General features: G+C 38.1%; 1 protein-coding gene across 3 annotated transcripts in view; it reads right to left on the reverse strand.

The window, feature by feature from the left end:
- ITPR2 (inositol 1,4,5-trisphosphate receptor type 2) overlaps positions 1-20,782 on the reverse strand; it is a 480,765-nt gene that overhangs the window by 350,589 nt on the left and 109,394 nt on the right. For all 3 annotated transcript variants that reach the window (XM_058282925.2, XM_058282926.2, XM_058282929.2), the window contains exons 9-10: positions 20,239-20,334; positions 2,711-2,755 (exon numbers count right to left, since the gene is read on the reverse strand). In XM_058282925.2, coding sequence (XP_058138908.1) covers positions 2,711-2,755; positions 20,239-20,334 — 141 coding nt within the window. The remainder of the gene's footprint in view (positions 1-2,710; positions 2,756-20,238; positions 20,335-20,782) is intronic.

Consider the following 20,782-nt stretch of genomic DNA (forward strand, 5'->3'; position numbering starts at 1 on the left):
AGGTCTTAATGGGAGCTCTGACACATGCTGCCTCATTTTAGCAGCACCATGCATTAACCTTTGAAGCTTCAGAAATGGAAGGCAACATTTTGATAAAGGTTTCTAAATCACAGGAAAAATATTAACTAGGCATTTAAGAAACAACATAGGGAAACTTAGGACAGAAAACATTAGCACAACACAGTAGACTGAGCATTACTGGACCCCAGAACTGAGTAGGATAGCATTCTGTTTTGGGAAACTGACTTCAATGTCATAGGCTAAAGATTAAACTCTAATTGCTCCTTCATTTTCTTCTTTAGATAAAAACCATAATTATTGCTAGGTGACAAATGGTCTATAAAATAAGAAGCTACATTGTTAGAGTTCCCCATTCTGAGCTTCGTTTACTTTCAAGACAGGGAATTTGGAAGAAAAAAATATTAAATCAAATATCTCCAGTTAGATGTCTCTGTCGTGAAACAGGATCCATTCATAAACTTTTACAGCAGAAGAACACCCACCTGCACTGCATACAGTTAAAGTATGGCCAGTGCTTGAACAGAAGCATGCTCTTCCTCAGCTTCTGCAGTGAATAAAGAGGTTTGTATTTCAGAGTAAAAATAAGTAAGTCTAATTAAAAGCCTGATTAGCACAAAGAGTGAACTTCACCTTGGATATATTACTTACTTATCATGTCTGTGCTGCTCCTTAAACTCTCATACTCTATATTCTCCCACTCTGTTTTGTCCAGAAAAAAGCATGTAGCATAAAGGGAATGAGCATAGGAATTTAATTCGGTTGTATAATGTGAAGTTTTAATACAATGCCCTTTTAATAGAAACTACTTATGTTATTAGCCTACTAACACCTCTTATTGGAAGAGCTTCCATTTGTCTGGTCTTATTTTATCCTCCCAGCAGGTGAGCGAGGTATATAAGACAAACCTCCTCATCCCCTGTCCACTGCTACCTGGCTGGGTGCTGCTGGAGGAAGAGCTCTCTCTTCCCTGCACCACGCGTTAGAACTCACACAGGACATGATGAAAATAAACTTGAGAAGGAGGAGACCAGCCCGGCTCCCAGCTGACGGGTGCTTTCAGCTAGGCCTTGGTTTCACTACAAGCGGGCCTGGCTCGCACACCTACTGGCCTTCTCCTGTGGAATATGGACAAGCTCCTAAAACCCCAACATCAGACAAGGTCGCTCAGTGATGATGGGCAAGACAAAGACAGGACCTTCCACAGCCATGTCTGAACACAGACAAAATATGAATAGTTTCCAAGCCACAAAAATGACGGACTATTCCCCTTTCCCAGCTAATATGAGTGACTGATGCTTCCTCACATCATACAGCATTAGCCTGGCTCTAGTCTTGTATTAAGATCACTTTAATTGCCTCCACTTCCTGAAAGTACTGAAATCTATGCCCCCGCCCCAATCACCTTACACAAGCCCAAACCATGGTTTGCTATCACTACAACGGGTAAAAAATCCAACGGGTTCAACCAAAGGTGTGTTCGTGGTTATCTTTGGTGGGGATAATAGTGGTTTTATAGTAAAAACCAAAGAGTAATGATACATACACAGCTTTTTAAACATGATTACTGACATCACTTTACTAAATCATAAGAAAGTGAGAACCCACACCTGTGGGCAGTCATTTGAAAACCAAAGCGGAAAGAGTCCACACACATAGGGTGATAAAATGCAATTTTAAACAGAAGTTCCAATTGATCTAATAAGCCTACCTCTGTGTTTGGGGACCTGTTGACATAAATTAAAGTTTTCATTGGACCTGACTTTAGCTCCATTTCTATTATAAACCCTATATAGTCACTCAGAAAGAAAAGTCAAATAGAATACAGTGAGCCAACAAATTGTTTTGATTCACCTCCCCATATCAATATCCTTATAAAACAGAAGGTTGTGCACCAATGAAATGAAACATTCCAACTCTTTCTATCAAAGGGTAGAATTTTCCATGATGCATTAATAATACCTACCAATTCCAAAAGGAATTGCTACATTCCTAAGAAAATTGAATTATAGGTTCCATCTATATTACATCAAAATAACTGGCTAAATTGCTAAAAAAGAAAAAATTCCAGCCTATCATTCAGAGGTTTTTTCTGCACAACATCAAATGTCTGAACCACCAAATTTTTGAATGAATAAAGTCATCTTGACATCATGAAGTAACAGAACTAAATAATTATCTTCTTTACAAATGATGATGAAATCAGCAGAGTGAATTTTTAAGAAATATTTTAATGAACACTGGCTTTAAAATAAGATTGAGATTTTTCAAGTAGCAAACTCATAATATCAGAAAATAAAAAGTCATCTAGAGGCTCACAATTTCAAATTCTCCCCACAAATAAAACCCAAATTTCTTTAATTCCCAAGGGATTAATCTTTTGTCCTATTATAATATAATGTCATAATTCTTTCTTCCCTTTCTAATTTCCATGCACTTCTAGAAAAGAAGCCCAGAAATACCAAACCTACCAGATGTCAGTTGCCTTCCAGGCACAACCATAAATGGCCTCCAGTTTGCTAAAAATCTCCCTACATAACCAGGTTTGGGTATGTTCTTATAATCTAAGCCATATCATCTTTTATCACAGCCTCAGAGTCCCTAGTCTTCAAATTTCCTACTAAAATTTCAATTTTAATAATAAAATATAAACAATATGGCTAGGATTAGGAGAAGGTACAATTCTACTCACCACATTTTTTCCTTCATTTTGGTCATCTCGATAATCAGGATTAAGCTAAAAGACAAAAGAAAACTCCTTTGAACTGCTATTAAAAACATATTAACAAGTCCAATAATCTTTCATTCAGTCCACTATTCTATCCTTAACTAAGTTTAGTATAAAATGGAGCTAAGAAGAAAACTATTGTAAATACAACAATTTAAACATTTTCAAACCCTACCTGCAGACAACAGGAGCTCAAATGCCAAGTCTACGACCTGCTTTTATATCAGCGATGTTGACATCCTTGAACAAGTGAGAGCTGACAATTTTAACAACTCTGGGGAAACATTCAAGGGAGTTCCTCATTTTCCTAGCCACAAAATCTGCCATTTACAATAACTCAAACACCAATTTAAAGTTGATCAAAGGGAAGTTTTAACAATGGTTTGAGTTCATGTTCCACTTGCTATACACACAAGGAAAATAAGAGAGGAAAGGAGAAGCGCCATATCAGGTGCATCGGTTAATACATGAGGACTATTGAAACAAACACACAAAACACAGCACTAGGCTTTAGAGGGAGCATGCAGTCTAGAGACAAGCCTTAGGAGAACAATTCTAGTATGTTGTGTTGACCCACACATCCCTGCTGGTTAGAATCCATAAGAGTCTCAAAAACATGTCTTAAGTACCGAAAACAACAGGTTTATAAGGTGTTTTCTCAAAACTGAATTCCTTTTAGTATGAATTGGTGTCTAAAGCATGCAAGCCCAGGAAGTTAAAATTAGCATTAAAAATGCCAGATGCCAGTCTCAAAATAATGTTTGTCTAGTAACTGAGGGTTACTCCTCCCAATCTATCACTATATTTCAATGAAGGTACTGAAAAAGATAAAGAACAAACAACAAAAAAGAATCTCTCAACATCACTGAAAACCAAGAATAAAAAAACAACTTAATCCTTAAAACTTCAAAGAACTAACACCATTTATAAAGTAGATAGAGCTGTGGAAAAGGGCAAATAAATAACTACACAGTTTTCATCTCATGATGTACCTCGACCTCATTTCAAGCTAAATGAAAGCCACCTGAATGAAGGTGAGAAGGTACTTGCTGTGGCTCCCACTCTGTGCACTGACTCAAAGACCAAGGGTATGTGCAAACCAAAATCCTATACACAAGTGTTTCTCATGCACTGCTAGACTGAGCAGAAACTTGTTTGCCCAGCCTTCCCATCCACTGCTACACTACTATCTCTATCTTCTCATGACCAGACCAGAGAGATACTACAAAGCTCAGAAAACAACTGAGCAGAAGGTAAGGGGAGTAAATGATAGCAGAGTACTTTCTGAGAAGCACTCTGTGGAGAAATGGGAGAAAAGAACCATGGATGCGGCATGTGCTAGAATTAGACTGCATATAATATGAAAATCGCCGAGGGGTACAAGAAAGAAGTTAAGCCACAGAGCCCAGTACAAAGAGCTGATATCTGCTAGAACTGGGAAGCTACACTGGGAATGGGTCCATCATCTGCCCTCCAGCTGAAGACTAAGAAAGAGGGCTGAACTGTCATACTGGAGAGCAGAAATGGGGACAAATGGATAAGCCACTCAACCCATCTGGTTCCAGAATGAACTCATAAGTGTGAGGATAAGAAAGGAAGAAAAAACAACATGAGGCTGAAAGAAAAATAAGTGAGAACAAGGAAAACTCTTTCTCAGAGGCTTTCTGAATGTGTTCTATAGGATGACGCAAAATAAATTTTCAGGAAATCATTTGACATATTTAAGAAAGTACAAGGAAACATGACCTCAATGTAAAGGCAACAGAATGGGGAACTGGTAAAAAGATAATATAAAAATGATAATAAGATAAATAATAAAATAAGTATAAAGAATAATATAAAAAGTAAAAATATAAAAAGTATAAGGAATAATATTTTATATATAAAGAAAAACAACATAAAATGTATAAGGATGATAGCAATAAAAATGAAAATATAAACACAAAATGAAAATCCATGTTATCAACAATAAAAAAGCATAGTTGATGCTACAGAAAATCAGTGTTTCAGAAAATTAAAAACTTGAACAGCTATCCCCAATACAGAGGAAAGGTATAAAATAATGAAAATTAGGGAAAGGAAATACTCATGAAGGAAAAGAGAAAGAAGTATCAACATACTGGCAACCAGAGTACCCAAAGGAAGTAGAAAATTAGTGAAGTAGAAACAATAATCAAATACAAAAGAAAACAAAACTTTCCTCAGAAAGAACTGTGTATGCAGAGGTCAGTATATTCCAGGAAAGTCAACTAAAAGAGGCTGACACATTCCTTTGGAAGTTGATGAGGGGAACAAAAAGGAGGGAAAATAGTTTAGGGACATAAAATGGGGTCCAAAATTTGGTTTAGACAAAAATGCATATTGCAAAAGAGATGAATCTCAAAAACATTGTGTTAAGTGGAAGAAGTCAGGTTCAAAAAAAGAACATACTGTGGATTCCATACATACGAAATCCAAGAACAGACCAAACTAAGCTATGGGATTCAAATCAGAGAGCAGGTCGTGGGAAGGAGTACTTTCTGGAGCAATGGACATGTCTAGGTATCTAGATGGGAGGTGTTTACACGGGTGTATATAACTGCCAAAACTCACTGAATGAAAGCCATTAAGATTTGTGCATTTCACTGAATATTAATTATTCAATAAAAATATACTATAGAATGCACATGTGAAATCCTAAAGTTGTTTAGAAGTGGGTTACAATTTGACTGTAAGCTATCTGGTAGGCTACACCCTGCCCTTGAAGGAACCACAGATTAATCTACATGCCAGAAACTCATCAAGAAACTTCAACTGGTATTTGCTTTAGTGAGTGTGGGAGGGAGACTATGTATGCCAAGCAACTTGGCCACACAAGTTCCCAACTGTGTGGTCTCCCCCAGCAATTTCAGTTCAGAGCATAGCTACCCTTTTACAAATTAGCCTCTTATCGCTAAGTCTCACTGTTTTGCTCCAGGCAGAGAGGTGAAGATACAGACACTTCACTAGTTTATCATTATAGTATGAGCTTACCAATTCCAAGGTCGATTTAGAAAGTAAGCATGATGCTCTCATTCAAAATATCTGACTGCATGCCAAGCATGTGAAAATTTAATATTCCCCTAAGGTATATTACTTACATTTAATAAATAAGTATATTTTCTTAAGAGTATAAGAAAAGCCATGAGAAAGACTATCCCAGAGCCCAGTAGTTTGTCTCTGACCATGCATGGTGCCCAGATGGATTTTTTTTTTTTAAGATTTATTTATACCCCCCCGCCTTGTTGTCTGCTCTCTGTGTCCATTTGCCATGTGTTCTGTGTCTGCTTGTCTTCTCTTTAGTGAGCACTGAGAACTGATCCTGAGACCTTCCAGAGTGAGAGAGAGGTGCTCAATCTCTTGCACCACCTCAGCTCTGTCTTATTGTCTCTCCTCTGTTTCTTTTTCTTGTAGTTACATCATCTGGCTGCACCAGCTCTCCACGTGGGTCAGCCTGCCCTCACCAGGAGGTCCCAGGAATCAAATCCTGGACCTCCCATACGGTAGATGGGAACCCAATTGCTTGAGCCACATCCATTTCCCCCAGAAAGATTTATTCACTGTTATTTATGTACTTATTTATTCATTTATTTTCTGTGTTTCTTATCACTGTTAACTTTTTACCTTTTCAGTTTGAAGAATTCAGACCTTCCAGTATTTTGTCTCTGACCAAGCAGTAAAGGCCAGCTTGAAGGAAGAAACCACAATAATGTTTTATAGAGTATTTATGGTTTTTATTAAATGCCTTCATATACAATCGCTCTACTGGGGGCACACTTGTTCTTCAAGTTAACAAACACAGAATATTACAAATTTACTCCTCAATATCTGTTTTAGTTTCCTAAGCTGCTCGAAACAGATACCATGAAATGGTCGGCTTTAAACAACGGGAACTTATCAGCATACAGTTTGAGCTATGAGAATGTCCAAATCAAGGCATCATCAAGGCAATGCTCTCTCCCGGCAGACTGGCCGCTGGCGATCCTTGGGTCCCCTGTCACGTGGCAAGGCGCTCCACGGCTGGTCTCCCCCTTCTCTTCTGGGTTTCACTGCTTTCAGCTTCTTGCTTCCATGGCTTTCTCTTTCTCTCTGTAGCCATTCCATTTATGAAGGACTCTGCTCAGAGGACGAAGACCATCCTGAAGAAGGTGGGCCACACCCCAACCCAAGTCACCTCACCAGAAGGTCCTACTTTACAACGGGTCCCCACCCACAGGAAAGGATTAAATTTAAGAGCATGCCTTTCATGAGGTACAAACAGCTTCGAACCACTAACTAACCTCCACTAATCACTCATTGTGGATATGAACAGAAGACAAATACAAAGGGGGAAGAATGTTCAAACAAACTGATTCTGAGTCTCCAAGAAGGGCAATTCTTTCTTAGGGAAGTACAAAACGTAGACAGTTCAAAAAAGCCCTGTGAATCTATATTATGGAGTTATAATATATTTAACATTTATAATAAAAACGAGATCTCTATTTAAAACTCTAAGTGCAAAACTACTGAAATGTGTTTTTAGAAGTCATATCCTGGTGACAATTTTTGTTACTGTTGAGATTTCTGTAACACTAAATTATTTTCAAAAGACAGCTTAATGAAAATGATAGACTTTATCTTATGAGATAAAACTGTTTGCCATGGTAATAAGAGCATATATTCCTTTCACATTCTACCCACGTAAAGTATTGATCAAAAGGGAGGAGGAAATTCAGGAAAACATATTAAAAAGACCCAAGAATTCTTCTGACTGGAGAAACACGGTTGCTGTGTTTTAAGAAACACAATCATGCTCTTTTTATGAGTATCAAAGTGAAGTAAGAAAAAGCTTGCTACATGAGTTGAAGAAGGGATGCTCTCTTCACTTCTCCAGAAGGAGTGTGATTCCTCCTATGTTTAAGATATATGAAGAGTGAAGTGGAGAAGAAGGAAATAGTTAGGACCAAAGGAAATAAATGATCATAAGCCAACAACTCTGCAGTGTATATGCATGACTACCAATAAATTTACTCAGCGTCTTCAAGGTGAGAGCACATGATTGGAGAATCAGGCTGACTCTGACGGCATGAATCACAGCAGCACTTGGCCAATCAATTCACAGGCTCCAAAGTGTCCTATTCATTCAGTTATCTGCATACCTACCATGCACTGAGCACTGTTCTAGCCAATCAGTACAACAATAATATGGCCAATTTCTTAATACGCACTCATACATTTGGATAAGCTAAGTTACTTACAGGAAGAAAATAAGGCTAACTAGTGTACATATCACTTAGGATACAAGGTGCCACAAAAGCAGGGATTCTTGTCTATTTTGTTAACTGTCATATCCTCAGAACAAGAAAGATGCCAGATACACAGTAGGCACTCAATACATATATATTGAATAAAAAAGTGTTGATTTCTTAATTGGCAAACTCATTGTGAAAGGGAAAAATCACAGTAAGCATGCCATGCAATTATTCCTTTTGGTTATTCATGCCTGATTCAGAACCAGGGCTCAGTAAATCATAAAACAAGCACACTGCACATGGTGAGGATCAAAGGACTAAAATGCACTAAGGCTAGGCCAGATCCAAGAGCATCTCGAAAGCAGAGAAAGCTCAGCACGTCCAGGCAGGCAGGGTGGCAGCATTCAGTGGGCGTCCGGATCCCCAAATCGGGACAGCAGTTCTCGGGCAGGACACCAGACTCTAGGTCTGGGGTTGGGGTGGAAGGGAGGGGAGTGGGTGGAAGACAGTCCAGGAGCCACATGGCAGCAGCCCTTCCGTTCTCACGACTGGCATGCCAGGGGAATAGGGGACAGGAGTCCAATTACAAGTTCCTGGCAGTGACACACGTGCTGAGCTGCTTTTTCTTTAGATATACTTACCTCGGGCTCCTCAATTCCCTAGAATTATGAGTAATAACATTATCTTCCTTTTGGAATCGAGAGCGAAAGGTAGATGGCCAAAGAGAATGCATTAACTAGCCCACTGTTAACTGATGAACCAAACTCAAAAGACACTTTACTTGGAAGTAATAGAAGTTTTAGCATGGTGCCCAGAAGGAGTTGCTCATCTTATTTTATTTATTTACTTATTTATTCATTTATTTTATTGTATTTCTTATCACTGATATTTTTAACTTATTTTCAGTTTGAAGAATTCAGTTTTCTTTCAAATTAAAACCAGAAAAAAAAAATTCATACTAAAATTTTAACCAAATTAAATCCAAAAGATATGTAGCATGTGTAACCAAGGATCTACCACATGATCAATGTTTTACTTCAGTATAAATTAGAATAAAATTTACATAGCCATAAATTTAGGCAACTCCTCTTCCTCTTCATAATAATAATAGCTAGTATTAGAGTAACACTTTACTGCTTTTACTGAAGTAATCACTCTATGTTAATTACTAAAAAGTCTGAAAAGCCACAATATGAGGCAAAATCTAACTCACTGGCACCATCTTTAGCACTGCTGCAGAAGACAGCAGTCTTATATCTATTGGCATATAATTAGTATGATCAGGGTTTACCCGCAGACATTTCCTGTTTTCCAGGTGAGAACACTGAGCCCACAGGGACAGGGACTTTCCCTAAGGCCCACGGTATTTCTTTCAGAGCAGATTCCGGAATCCCGTTCACCAAGCACCCATCAGGCACTGACTTGGGTGAATGTTAAACAGGTGCAATATTTGAAGACCAGATTTCAGAAAAGAACATTGTCCTTGGGGCAGAACATGATTAAGAAGGCATAGTTATTTTTGACGTAGGTATAATTCCTATTTCTGTAGATATTTAGGTTTCCAGCATGAATTTACTTTCCAGTCGCTCTTCTAGTTCACCTTTATTAACTATTTCAAGACCAAATAAAGATACATTTTTCATTATATCATTACACTCCTCAAAATGTAATAATAGCAGTAATTATTATAGTTATTAGACTAAAAATGAATTGAAAGAATATTATTTTTAAGGAATGGGGAGAAATATGGTCATAAGGAGTTCTCTGAATCTTTGAGGACTTAAAAGGAGTATTTCATTATGTTAAAAAATAAATCATAAATTCTGCATTGTAGAGACAGAACTAATATACTATACACTCTTTTATTCAATAAATTTTATTAGAGCAGCTATAATGGGCAAAGCATTGTAGACTAAGGTATTTTAATAAAGACAAAAAATATGATTCTTGATAACAAGACAACAATCGAGGGCAGGAAATTAGACATAACTAGAATTAGCTGTAATAGAAAACAGAGTGTGACAAGAGACCTAAGACAGGACTTAAAAATTTATGAATAAATGGGTCAGACGAAGGAAGGATCTGTGGTGAGAACATTTACTCAAGAATCATTCAGGGAAGAGGTAGCATTTGGGATGAGCCTTGAAGGGCGAGCAGAGTTTTAACTGGCCAAGAGGAAAGGAGGAGTCAGGGTAACAGGAGCCCAGAGTGGAGCCACACAGGGGAGAAGCGAGGCTTGTTCAGACGTCATTACTGAATACTTCTCCTATGCTCTGAGGCGAGTCCCTAGACCCTACAGTTACCCTGGGAGCAGGGATTCCTGACCCCGCTTTACAGATGAAGCGCTGGGAACCTAAAGCACCCTGGGCACAGCTGCACAGCTGTGATGGGTTCCCAAGCCACCCCCTCCCCCTCCTGCCTCCATAAAGAGCAGTGGTGGGATCCAAGGTGCAAAGGAAGCAGGCACAGGGGCCTTCAAACCACAGGCAAGCGTCTGCATCTCACTCAGAAAGATTTAGGTTATCAGCAGAAAACATCTGCAATAACAGTCCATTAAAATCCTCAACTGGCAGGAGAGAGACAACGAAAGAGGCAAAGTAGCCAAAGGCAGTGGTTCAGGTAAGAGGTGGATCCAAACAATGATGGTGCTGAAATGGAAGAAGAAAATGGATGTGAAATGCTTTGCAGAGAAGAATCCATAGAATTTGAATATATAAACCAAGAAGAGAGGAACAGGTTTATCATGACTCTCAAGTTTTTAACCCTGAACTAATAAGGAAAAGCAAAATTTTTGTGGGGAAGCAATGAAATCTTAGATATGTTTATTGAATTTAGATGGCAGTAGGATATCCAAGATCAAATTCATAGCTCACTGCGACTACCACCGTGGGTGACATAAGAATGTGAAGAGCAAGTACCAACCACCAACTGTTGAAGAAAGTCCTCATCTAAATAGCAGGAAAAGGAATAGAAAGAAGCCAGGTATTATGCAGGCAGAGTGAAAGAGTAATCTCATAAAAACCTAGACAGCAAAAACTATGACTGTATCACAATAAAACAAAAAGCACCTGCAATGTTCCACCTATCATGAGAACAAAAGCTTTTAGGTCCAGAATATATGTCTATCTTCTTCAGAGAAAAACATAACATTTTTACAATGAAATGTGTGTTGATCAATTTGTACTATATATAACATTAAAGTCATATAATCATCTTTTTAAAATAATTATAGATGTATGGTTCTCCTTCATTTCAGGGCCAATCCATTAATCTAACTAATAATTCTAGAAAGAGGAAATAGCCTTTACTTGGTGACTATGTGTGCCAGGCATAATGTACATTTTTCTATATAATGTGGGGGAGGGTTCTGTTATGTATGTACACTGATAACTAGATACATATACTTGTATATACAAACCAGGCCCTTTACATATATTATGGATGGTACATTTGATAGAAAATTAAAAACAGAGACATTTAAAATACAGCCCTAATATACATAAGATTGTAATCTAATATATACATTCTTGGGTACTAATTTTAACTAAAGAATTTCAAAGGCTATTGATGTTAGGAAATAAGTGTTTACTGCCATCTGGTGGAAGTTTTGCCTACCTACAAACAAACTAGTTTACAGGAGCAGGTTTGGTGCCTTGCCAGTGGGACCTACTTTGATATTTATGCTCCCCAGAATGTCAGAGGTGGACTCAGTTGTAGTTTCCCTAGACATGGCTCTTCTGTCCTTGTATTTGAACCTATAATTAGTACTAGAGTTGGTAGGTGTACATCCAAGAGACTTAAATCTCTGTGCTGTCCATGTGCCAGCTGGGCCCTGAATCGCATTGGAGTTGTAACACCTGATCTCCAGGTTCATTAGTCTCACCCAGGACAACTAATAAGGAGGTGATGATGGACAACTACCATACCATACCAAGGAACCGAGAGAGTCTACAACTGGCAAGTAAGAGAGTCCCATCCACCTGCCCCATGGAATCTCAGCCCCCTCTCAATTAGAGGGGACCTGGGCATAACCATCCCAGAATCCTCAGGACTGGGGAATAAAATATGAACTAACATAGACTTACCGGTATTCTACTATGGGCTTATTGTAATTCTAGCAATGGAAGAAATTATATCAATGATGTGGAAGCAGTGGCCACTGAAGGTTCTGAAAGCAGGGAGAGGGAAAAACAGGTATAATATGGGGGCATTTTCAGGACTTGGGAATTGTCCTGAATGACATTGCAATGACAGATACAGGCCATTATAAATCTTGCCATAACCTATAAAAATGTGCAGGAGAGAGTGTGAACTGCAATGTAAACTTTAATCCATGCGGCAATGCTCCAAAATGTATTCATCAATTGCAATGAATGTACCACACTAATGAAGGATGTTGTTAATTGTGGGAAAATGTGAGAGGTGTGGGGAGTGGAGCATATGGGAATCCCCTATACTTTTTATGTAACATTTGTTTAATCTAAGTGTCTTTTAAAAAAACTCTTTTAAATAATTTTTAAAAGCATAATATAAAATCTTTAACAAATAAAAATTAGTTTGCATTAATCTAAAATGTTTTAGAAAATAACATCTAATTATAACTTTAAGAATATACAAAGAAAAAATGGAGGAAGCAATGGAGCAAAAATTGAGATTGTTGATTTATAATTCTTCCATGCCTGTGGAAGAACTACTTACTGAGACTGCCATATTATCTGGTTCAAAATATGATAAAAAATACTTTCTTCCCTGTAGTATGGTTGTGAACTCCCCTTTGTCAATAAGGTAAAACAAGGAGAACTACTATGGCAAAGTGGCAAAGAATGTACTGTTAGCTGTGCTGTGTACTAGGGAAAAAATATATCATCTAATTATATGTACATCATGCAGAATCTGACATAACGGTGGGAAAGCTTAATAATGCACCAACTTAGTTTCATACGGGCTGGACAATAACATTTATTGCATTATCTGATCAATCCCCAAATTTTAACTGGCCTGATTTAATTAAGTACTTTGTACCATATTTTCTCCATGGATTCTAGCATTGTATATTTCTCAAAATTAGATTTTGAGCCCTGCCCTAATTAAGATTGTGGCTGAGATGCTCTGGCACACACAGAAGCTTTGACCAACCAGCAAAAACTGGCAGAAACATCTTTCTCAATGCTCCAGAAAACAGCTACAGGACTGAAGTAACGGGACAAGTACTGGGTCAAGAACAGGGCCAGCAAAAAGAGGCGCCCCGGCTGGCCCCTCCCCCACCCTTCATTTCTTCACAGACAAAAAGCTTATTTGAAAAAAAAAAAAAAAAAACTTATCCACACAGAAAATGCTTGTTAAAATAGAATATCATGTTTAGGTACTATATCCTTCAATAAATTTTCAGGTGTTTTTTTAATCATTTGTGTTTAATTTTAAGGTTTGCAATCTTTAAACTTATCATGAGATTTATCATGGTCGCCTATAAATGTTAGTAATTTAAACATTACACAAACAATTATCTCAGATGTATACAGGTGATGGAAGCAATTTAAAAAGAGAACTTAATGTCCCAGTTACTGAATTAATTTCATTCTCGTGAAGATTACAAACTCTTGGAAGACAAGGGCCAAATGTTAATAATCTTTATTTTCTTCACCAAATCAAAATGGTACCTCTACTTTGTAAGTATTCCATAAATGATTATGTAATTTCAATACAATGCAGATTGGGGTTTCTCAATATTGGAACTACTGGCATCTTGGGAAGGGTAGTTCTTTGTTGTGGTGAGCTGTCCTTGCATTACAGGATCTTAGCTGCATACTGGCCTCTCCCCAGTTGTGACAATAAAAATATCTCCAGACATTGCCATCTGCCTCATAGTGGGCAAAATGAGCCACAGATGAGAACCAATGAACCGATGCAGAGGAAGTGATACAGACCTAGCATTCAGCCCCAATATTGTCATTATCGTTTTTCTTTCACTCTGGGCCAAAGGGGAAAAAAAAAAAGAATCACCTCTCTGAGCCTTGGTTTCCTTTTCAGTAAAAGGAAACGAATGGACTTTAAACCTTACAGTCCCTATAATTTATCCATCTGATCATCTAAAATTTATTGAATACAGTTAATGCCAGACACTGTTCTAGGCACAAGGGATCTTGCAGTGAGTAAAACAGCATGGGTCCTTCCTTCATGGGAAACAAAACAGTCATTGGATAGATATGTACAATAAACAACTGAACAAATATGTATATAACTGCAAACCACGGTAAGTCCAAGGAAATGCTCTTTAAGCATTTCCTCATACATAGGAGACTTCCAAAACATCTGAGCTACTTTATGGAGAAAAACTTTGGCATGAATCAGGAGGAAAACCCATTTAAGATTCTAAAATCGTCAATAAATCATAACTACACTATATTGCAATGCCACAAATCAAATTATTATACAACAGCTTGAGTTAAACTCAAGTCTCTAGAAACAGAAAACTGTTCCAAATTTTTCAAAAGATTCATTTCTGCTCTAGAAACTTTTACCAATGGAATTAGAGAAATGAAAGCAATGTGCATTACATTTTTTAAATAATCCAAGGCATGGATAATCTTTTTTCCTGCACTCCTAGATAAGTATTCAGCATACTTTACCCAATTGATTAGGAATAATCTCACCAAAAATGTCTATTTTATATATTATAGAAGGAATTGGTTGGCTTGTACGCTGTGCCTGGCAAATGAACTGTACAAGAGAGCATGGAATTTTATTGGAAGAATACTTTAATGTCACCACAAGGCAGTATTTCCTATGTCAAAGCATAGTAGGTCATTTTTTCCAGGTAGATTACATGTTTTCCCTAGAACATTTGTCGTTGAGTTGTTTGACTGGCAAAGAAACACCAGTTCTGAATGATGATGATAATAATAAACAGATACTGTCTACATTTTCTCTTTCCTTCCTCTCCATGAAAGAGTAGGGAGTTAAAAAAAAAAAAAAAGTGAAGGGAGTTAACATTCAGCAAAGATGAATACCTGTTATGTGAAAGGTGCTGTCTATTCTCTGTCTCCTTTAATCCCAGAACAATCCCATATATATATTATCACCTCTTTTTTATACGAGAGAACTAAGGTTCATTAAGGTTAATGTTTGCTTAAAGTCAGATTATTTTAAACAGTAGAAATGGGATTTTTTCCCACTACACTAGGCTCTCTTTGCCACACCAGCCAATATGCACACTATAAACTCAAAGGCAACTCAAGAATTACATAATCTATGGGAAACGGACTTTGGCCCAGTGGTTAGGGTGTCCGTCTACCACATGGGAGGTCCACGGTTCAAACCCCGGGCCTCCTTGACCCGTGTGGAGCTGGCCATGCGCAGTGCTGATGCGCGCAAGGAGTGCCGTGCCACGCAAGGGTGTCCCCCGCGTAGGGGAGCCCCACGCGCAAGGAGTGCGCCCCGTAAGGAGAGCTGCCCAGCGTGAAAAGAAAGAGCAGCCTGCCCAGGAATGGTGCCGCACACACTTCCCGTGCCGCTGACGACAACAGAAGCGGACAAAGAAACAAGATGCAGCAAACAGACACCAAGAACAGACAACCAGGGGAGGGGGGGGGGGGAATTAAATAAATAAATCTTTAAAAAAAAAAAAAAGAAGAATTACATAATCTAAATTTCTGGGAATGCCTAAGGCACATTAAAAAAATAGATCAAATTACAAATATGTCTGTTGAGGGTTGAAAAAAGTTACGGGAAAAGAAGTAATACACTGTTAAATCTTGCCCTTCTGCTAAGTTCTTCCCTTCAATACAAAAACACCTCAATCCTTGTCCATCTTATTTTTGTTCAGTATATGTTATAAAAACGTGTCTAGTGAGACTCCCCTAAACTGCTTCCTGCTTGTTTCTCCCCTTTCACGGCCATGCTGTGAAAACACAGTTTGCACTCCCTTCTGCTCCCTGCCTCCGGGTCATTCCTCTGCCCTCTATGATTTGGTTTCCACTGAAAATGCTCTCGATCAATTCCAGTGTCCATGTTCATTCCTGGCCTCTTCGATGGCATCTGAGATGGTGCCCACTTCCTCCTTCTTGAAGCCCTGTCAACCCTCCTTGGCTCGGCATTTGTCATTCATCTCCACTGGTCCTCAGGTGCTTCTCTGGCTTCTTGCTTTCTCAGGCATCCAGTCTTCTGTCCACCTCGTGTCCACTTCTGTCCATCATCCCAGAACTCTCGTCACACCCCGATGATCTCATCCATGCTGACGAGACAGACCCTCCTCTACTTCTCCAGCCCTAGTATATCCCTGGACTTCGAGAAGTTGTGCAGCCTGAACTCCCTGTCTCCCTTTTCTTAATTTGACTTATACATCCTTCAAGCAGCAAGTTTCCCAGACCCGACCATTCCCCAAACCTCCCCACCATCCTCCCTCTACCAAAGGCGTCTTGCACTTTACCACATCCCCATAAGCATGTCACTATTCACACTGCTATCATGTATTATCATCCTGTACTCTGAGCTCTTCAAGGACAGAAACCAGATATTTTTAACTCTATTTCCATGGTGTCTACCAAGTGTTTGTACATAGTTGCTCATTCCCGGCTTCTAACTCGCAATATAAACCTCTTCAAACTCTTTTGTCCATTCGTTACTAATTAGATCAAATCCCAACCCTTCAATAAAAATCCTGACACAAAGGGATTCATTGCTCAATAATTTTTTTCATAATCCCATTCCTTGAGCTAAGCTTCCCCGTTTACCTTGTTTACCTATGATTTGGAAACTCCAAGTCTCTGACGTGTTGGCAACTTCTACAGAGACTGTCCTCTTACTATGCTGCCAACCTATGTTATGTTATTACTTTCTTTGAGATCCAGGGAAAAGTTCACCCAAGCAAGAGCCTTCTTTGACTCACTTCACACTGATATACTTCCACCTGCACGCATAATCAGCCCTAAGTGACCCTGCAAGCTTATCATCTGTGGTTACTTATTGAGGACTACCTTCTGAGATAGAAGGTCAATTCTTTGAGGGCAAGGGCTGCATCTCCTGCTTCCTTTGCTATCCCTGCAGCATTCTCTACCATGCTGTGCCTTTATCAGAAACTTCACAAACAGATACTGATGGATGGATGAAATCTTAAAGATGATTTTTATGAATTTCAAAAAGTAATGATTTCCTCCTCTTGCATTTCAACCTCCCAAAACGATATGTTTCAGATAATATCTCCATATTAAAAAGAAAAGTCAAAGAATCAAATAAATAAAAGCCACATAGCCTTTCCATACCTAAGAAGAAGGATATAATTCAACAAAACCAATAATGCTAGGAGCTTGCAGCTCTGAAAAGTGTTGGGAAGCCCCTGCCTGACCTCAGTGAAATGAATAACAGCATTTTTTAAAAGGAAAATCACTATTTTGCTTTTCAACTGCTGACAGAGGATAGTTATTACCTGTTTCCTGACTGGAGATCAAAATTTTATCAAATAATTGTGATAGCAAGCAGTGGCTTCATGACTTTGCCACACCAGTAGAATGACCATCCTGTGACAAGCCTATGCTGGGATTTTGTCTGAACATAACTGGCATAGCAAATACAAAACCTCACCTTATGGATTTCAGCATTTTAAGCCAATGGTTTCTATTTTTATGTTGGAATACTACACAGAAGTAACTTCTGTTTAAATCAGTAGAAAACAGGTAGCAAGCTTTCAATTTTCAGATATGTATTCAGTGCTTAATTCTCCTTCTCCCACCCTGCCATCAAAAAAAACCATCATCTAAAAATATAGAAAGGTCAAAGAAAAGGTCCTCCAAATACACCAAACTTTTTAACTGAAAAAATACTACCTTGCATTTAAAATCGTGTTTGCTAGAGAACAACTGGAAAAAAACAGTTTCTCAAATTCTTTTCAAGAAATGAATTACAATCTATTTTTCAATTTCTAATTCATTTATATATTGAGGTCTTGGGTATTCATTAAACTTAATATTAACCATTTAATTCTCAATATGCTAATCATTTGAATGAATCATTGACAAGTTTTAATTATGGAAATGAATAAAGAAAAATAATAATGTATAAATCATGCCAGTTCTCTACAGAATGTCAGTAGCTTTACAAAGCCATCAATTTAAAAGTGAGTTAAAGAAAATAGCCAATAACATAAAATACCAGAGGATATTTATCCTAATGTCTTATCTCTTAAAAGAGATCTAGTCAAACCTTTCTAATTGTTATTTTAGTCAAAATTCCCTACTTATTTTAGCTTCCAGGGGTTACATTCCAAAAGAGTTACCACAAAACATATATGGTATAAACAGTCCATAAATTACTAAGTTCTATTTCATTTAGTTGATCAGAAAATCATGCCAGATATTTATAAAAGAAAGAATAATCCTTATTTATCATACATTAAATGCAATTAATCATGACAGCATCTCTTCTGGGGTACTTATCATGAGTCACATGTTATGTCAAGCACTTTATCTCATTTAATTCTCTTAATAATCTTATCATATAAATGTTGTGTTACATCCATTTTCCAAAGGAGGAAATTGGAGAGTTAAAGAGATTAATTTGCTCAAATATTGCTCCAAATGCCTCTCACATACAAATCCTGAAATCTCCTTCTGCCTATCCTCGAAACTTACAGAAGCCTGAATATTTTCTTTATATAAACTTCACTCATTCATTCAACCATCCATTAAATATTCACCAAATGATTTCTCCATGCCAAGCACTGCATTGGGCACTGGAAACACAGTGGCAATGAATTTTAGCCCCTGCCTTCATGGGAGCTAAATTCTACCAACAGTCAGTCAATGAACAAATATTCAAAACATACAAGTCAGCTGGCAGGAAGCACTATGAAGAAAAACATCACAGATTAATAGGATGGGGAGAATATGAGGTGAATGACAGTTTAGACAGGGGTCAGCATACACCTAAGTTTATAGAGCCCTCCCCACATCTTTTTCTTATCAATTCTCTGTCCCCACACCCTGTCCCACTTCTTTCCTTACCCTTCCCCACCTCCAAAACAAAAGTTGGAGAAGTAATATTAAAAATTCCAAGAGGAAAAGGAATCCCAGAAAAAACTCAATTGAAAAAGAGCAGAGTTGAGGATCGTACAATGAGCAGAAAGTTTCATACATGTTTTTTATTTTTAAAGTACTGAAAAAGTTTTTTGAGAATGTAAATTCATAAATATGAATTCTTTATTTTTATTGGAGAAGGTGTAAGTTTACCAAAAAATCATATATTTTCTAATATAGAGTTTCCATACACACCCCTCAAAAACAGTTTTCCCCAATCTTAACACTCTGCATTAGTATGGTATCTTTGTTACAAATACTCAGTTTATTATAACCATACTATTAACTATAGTTCATAGTTTACATTAGGGTTCACTGTTTATATTGTACAATTAAAAAATGTTTATTCTAGTAACATACATATAACCTAAAATTTCCACTTTTACCCACATTCAATTATATAATTCTGTGGTGTTAATGACATTCACAGTGTTGGGCTGCCATCACCACCATCCAGTACCAAACCTCTTACATCACCCCAAACAGAAACTTTGTACCAATTAAGCATTAACCACCCCATTCCCTACTACACCCCATTTGGAGTATTTTGGTTTCTGACTCTATGAATTTGCTAGTTAACCAAATTTTAATCCCATTGTTTCTAAATTTTCTGATATTTCTACCTATCCTCTGTATCTGGTAGTCAACATGCTCTTAGTAGATAAAGAAAAGGCCTTTATATATATATTTTTTGCCATTTTTATTGACCATTTTGGGAAAGTTCAGTGTCTCTAGAAGAAACTCCTTACTCTGGCATGAAAAATAAAAGCCATCCACAAGCAAAGGAGGACTAAAGATAAACCTCAAACTCTCTGGGCTAACACTCTCCAACAACAAACAGACGCCAATGCAGACGTTCTGAAAGAGTAACGCGTAGCAGAAAGAGCAGACCAGGGCACATACACATGCCAACGGATGCCCAGTCTGTTTGATCTTCATGGTAGGCAGACTGCAGGTTGTTGTTATTATTGTTATTGTTCTGTTTTAACTTTTTATATGAAAGATTACTTTCGGGCTGTGGCTAAAAATTTACATCATTTAAATAACGTACATGCCAATCCAGAATTTTGTAGGCAGTCCTGACAGTTCTGCAAATACATCTTTTGGAGAACCCTAGCTCCTATCTTGCCATTTCAGAGTTAGAGAGATTTATCAGCACTAGATCCATCAGTCTTACCTCTGCAGCTAAGTAGTTTCCAGTTGCAAGATGTTTAAATCTGAACAAGCTGTTCCACTGTCCTGCGCCCCCACGGCAAGGGTCGTGATGCACCACCTGGAGACAAAGAGAGCAACGGCAATGATGTCTAAGGGCACTCGTGCTACCAGTTTGCTCAGGGTATCCTCCGCCGAGGCGGACCTGACAAAGCTAACAGGTTTTCATGAGAGCACAAGTGGCAGAAAAAGAAAATGCCCCATGAATGAGCAAGAGACATGTTAACTCGCTTGAGATAGAAGATGCTCAGGCATCTCACAGCCTTATTCCTAAAGGCGCATTTACTGTGAGGTTCCCCCACTTCCTAGTCAAGCCTTCAGTCGGACTACTGCATTACAAGCCCGATACGTGCCTGTTGCTCTTTCAGGCAACGCAGACATAGCGGTGAATCACACTAGAGCTGGCATTCTCACGGGGAATAGAGTAAACTAGCAAACAAAGAAAAAAATAAGATTTCACAAGGGCTGAGAAGGAAATAAAGAGTGTGCACAGTTAACTAAGAAGGCTA

This window comes from Dasypus novemcinctus, chromosome 20, assembly GCF_030445035.2.
Source record: "Dasypus novemcinctus isolate mDasNov1 chromosome 20, mDasNov1.1.hap2, whole genome shotgun sequence".
NCBI classification, from domain to species: Eukaryota; Metazoa; Chordata; class Mammalia; order Cingulata; family Dasypodidae; genus Dasypus; species Dasypus novemcinctus.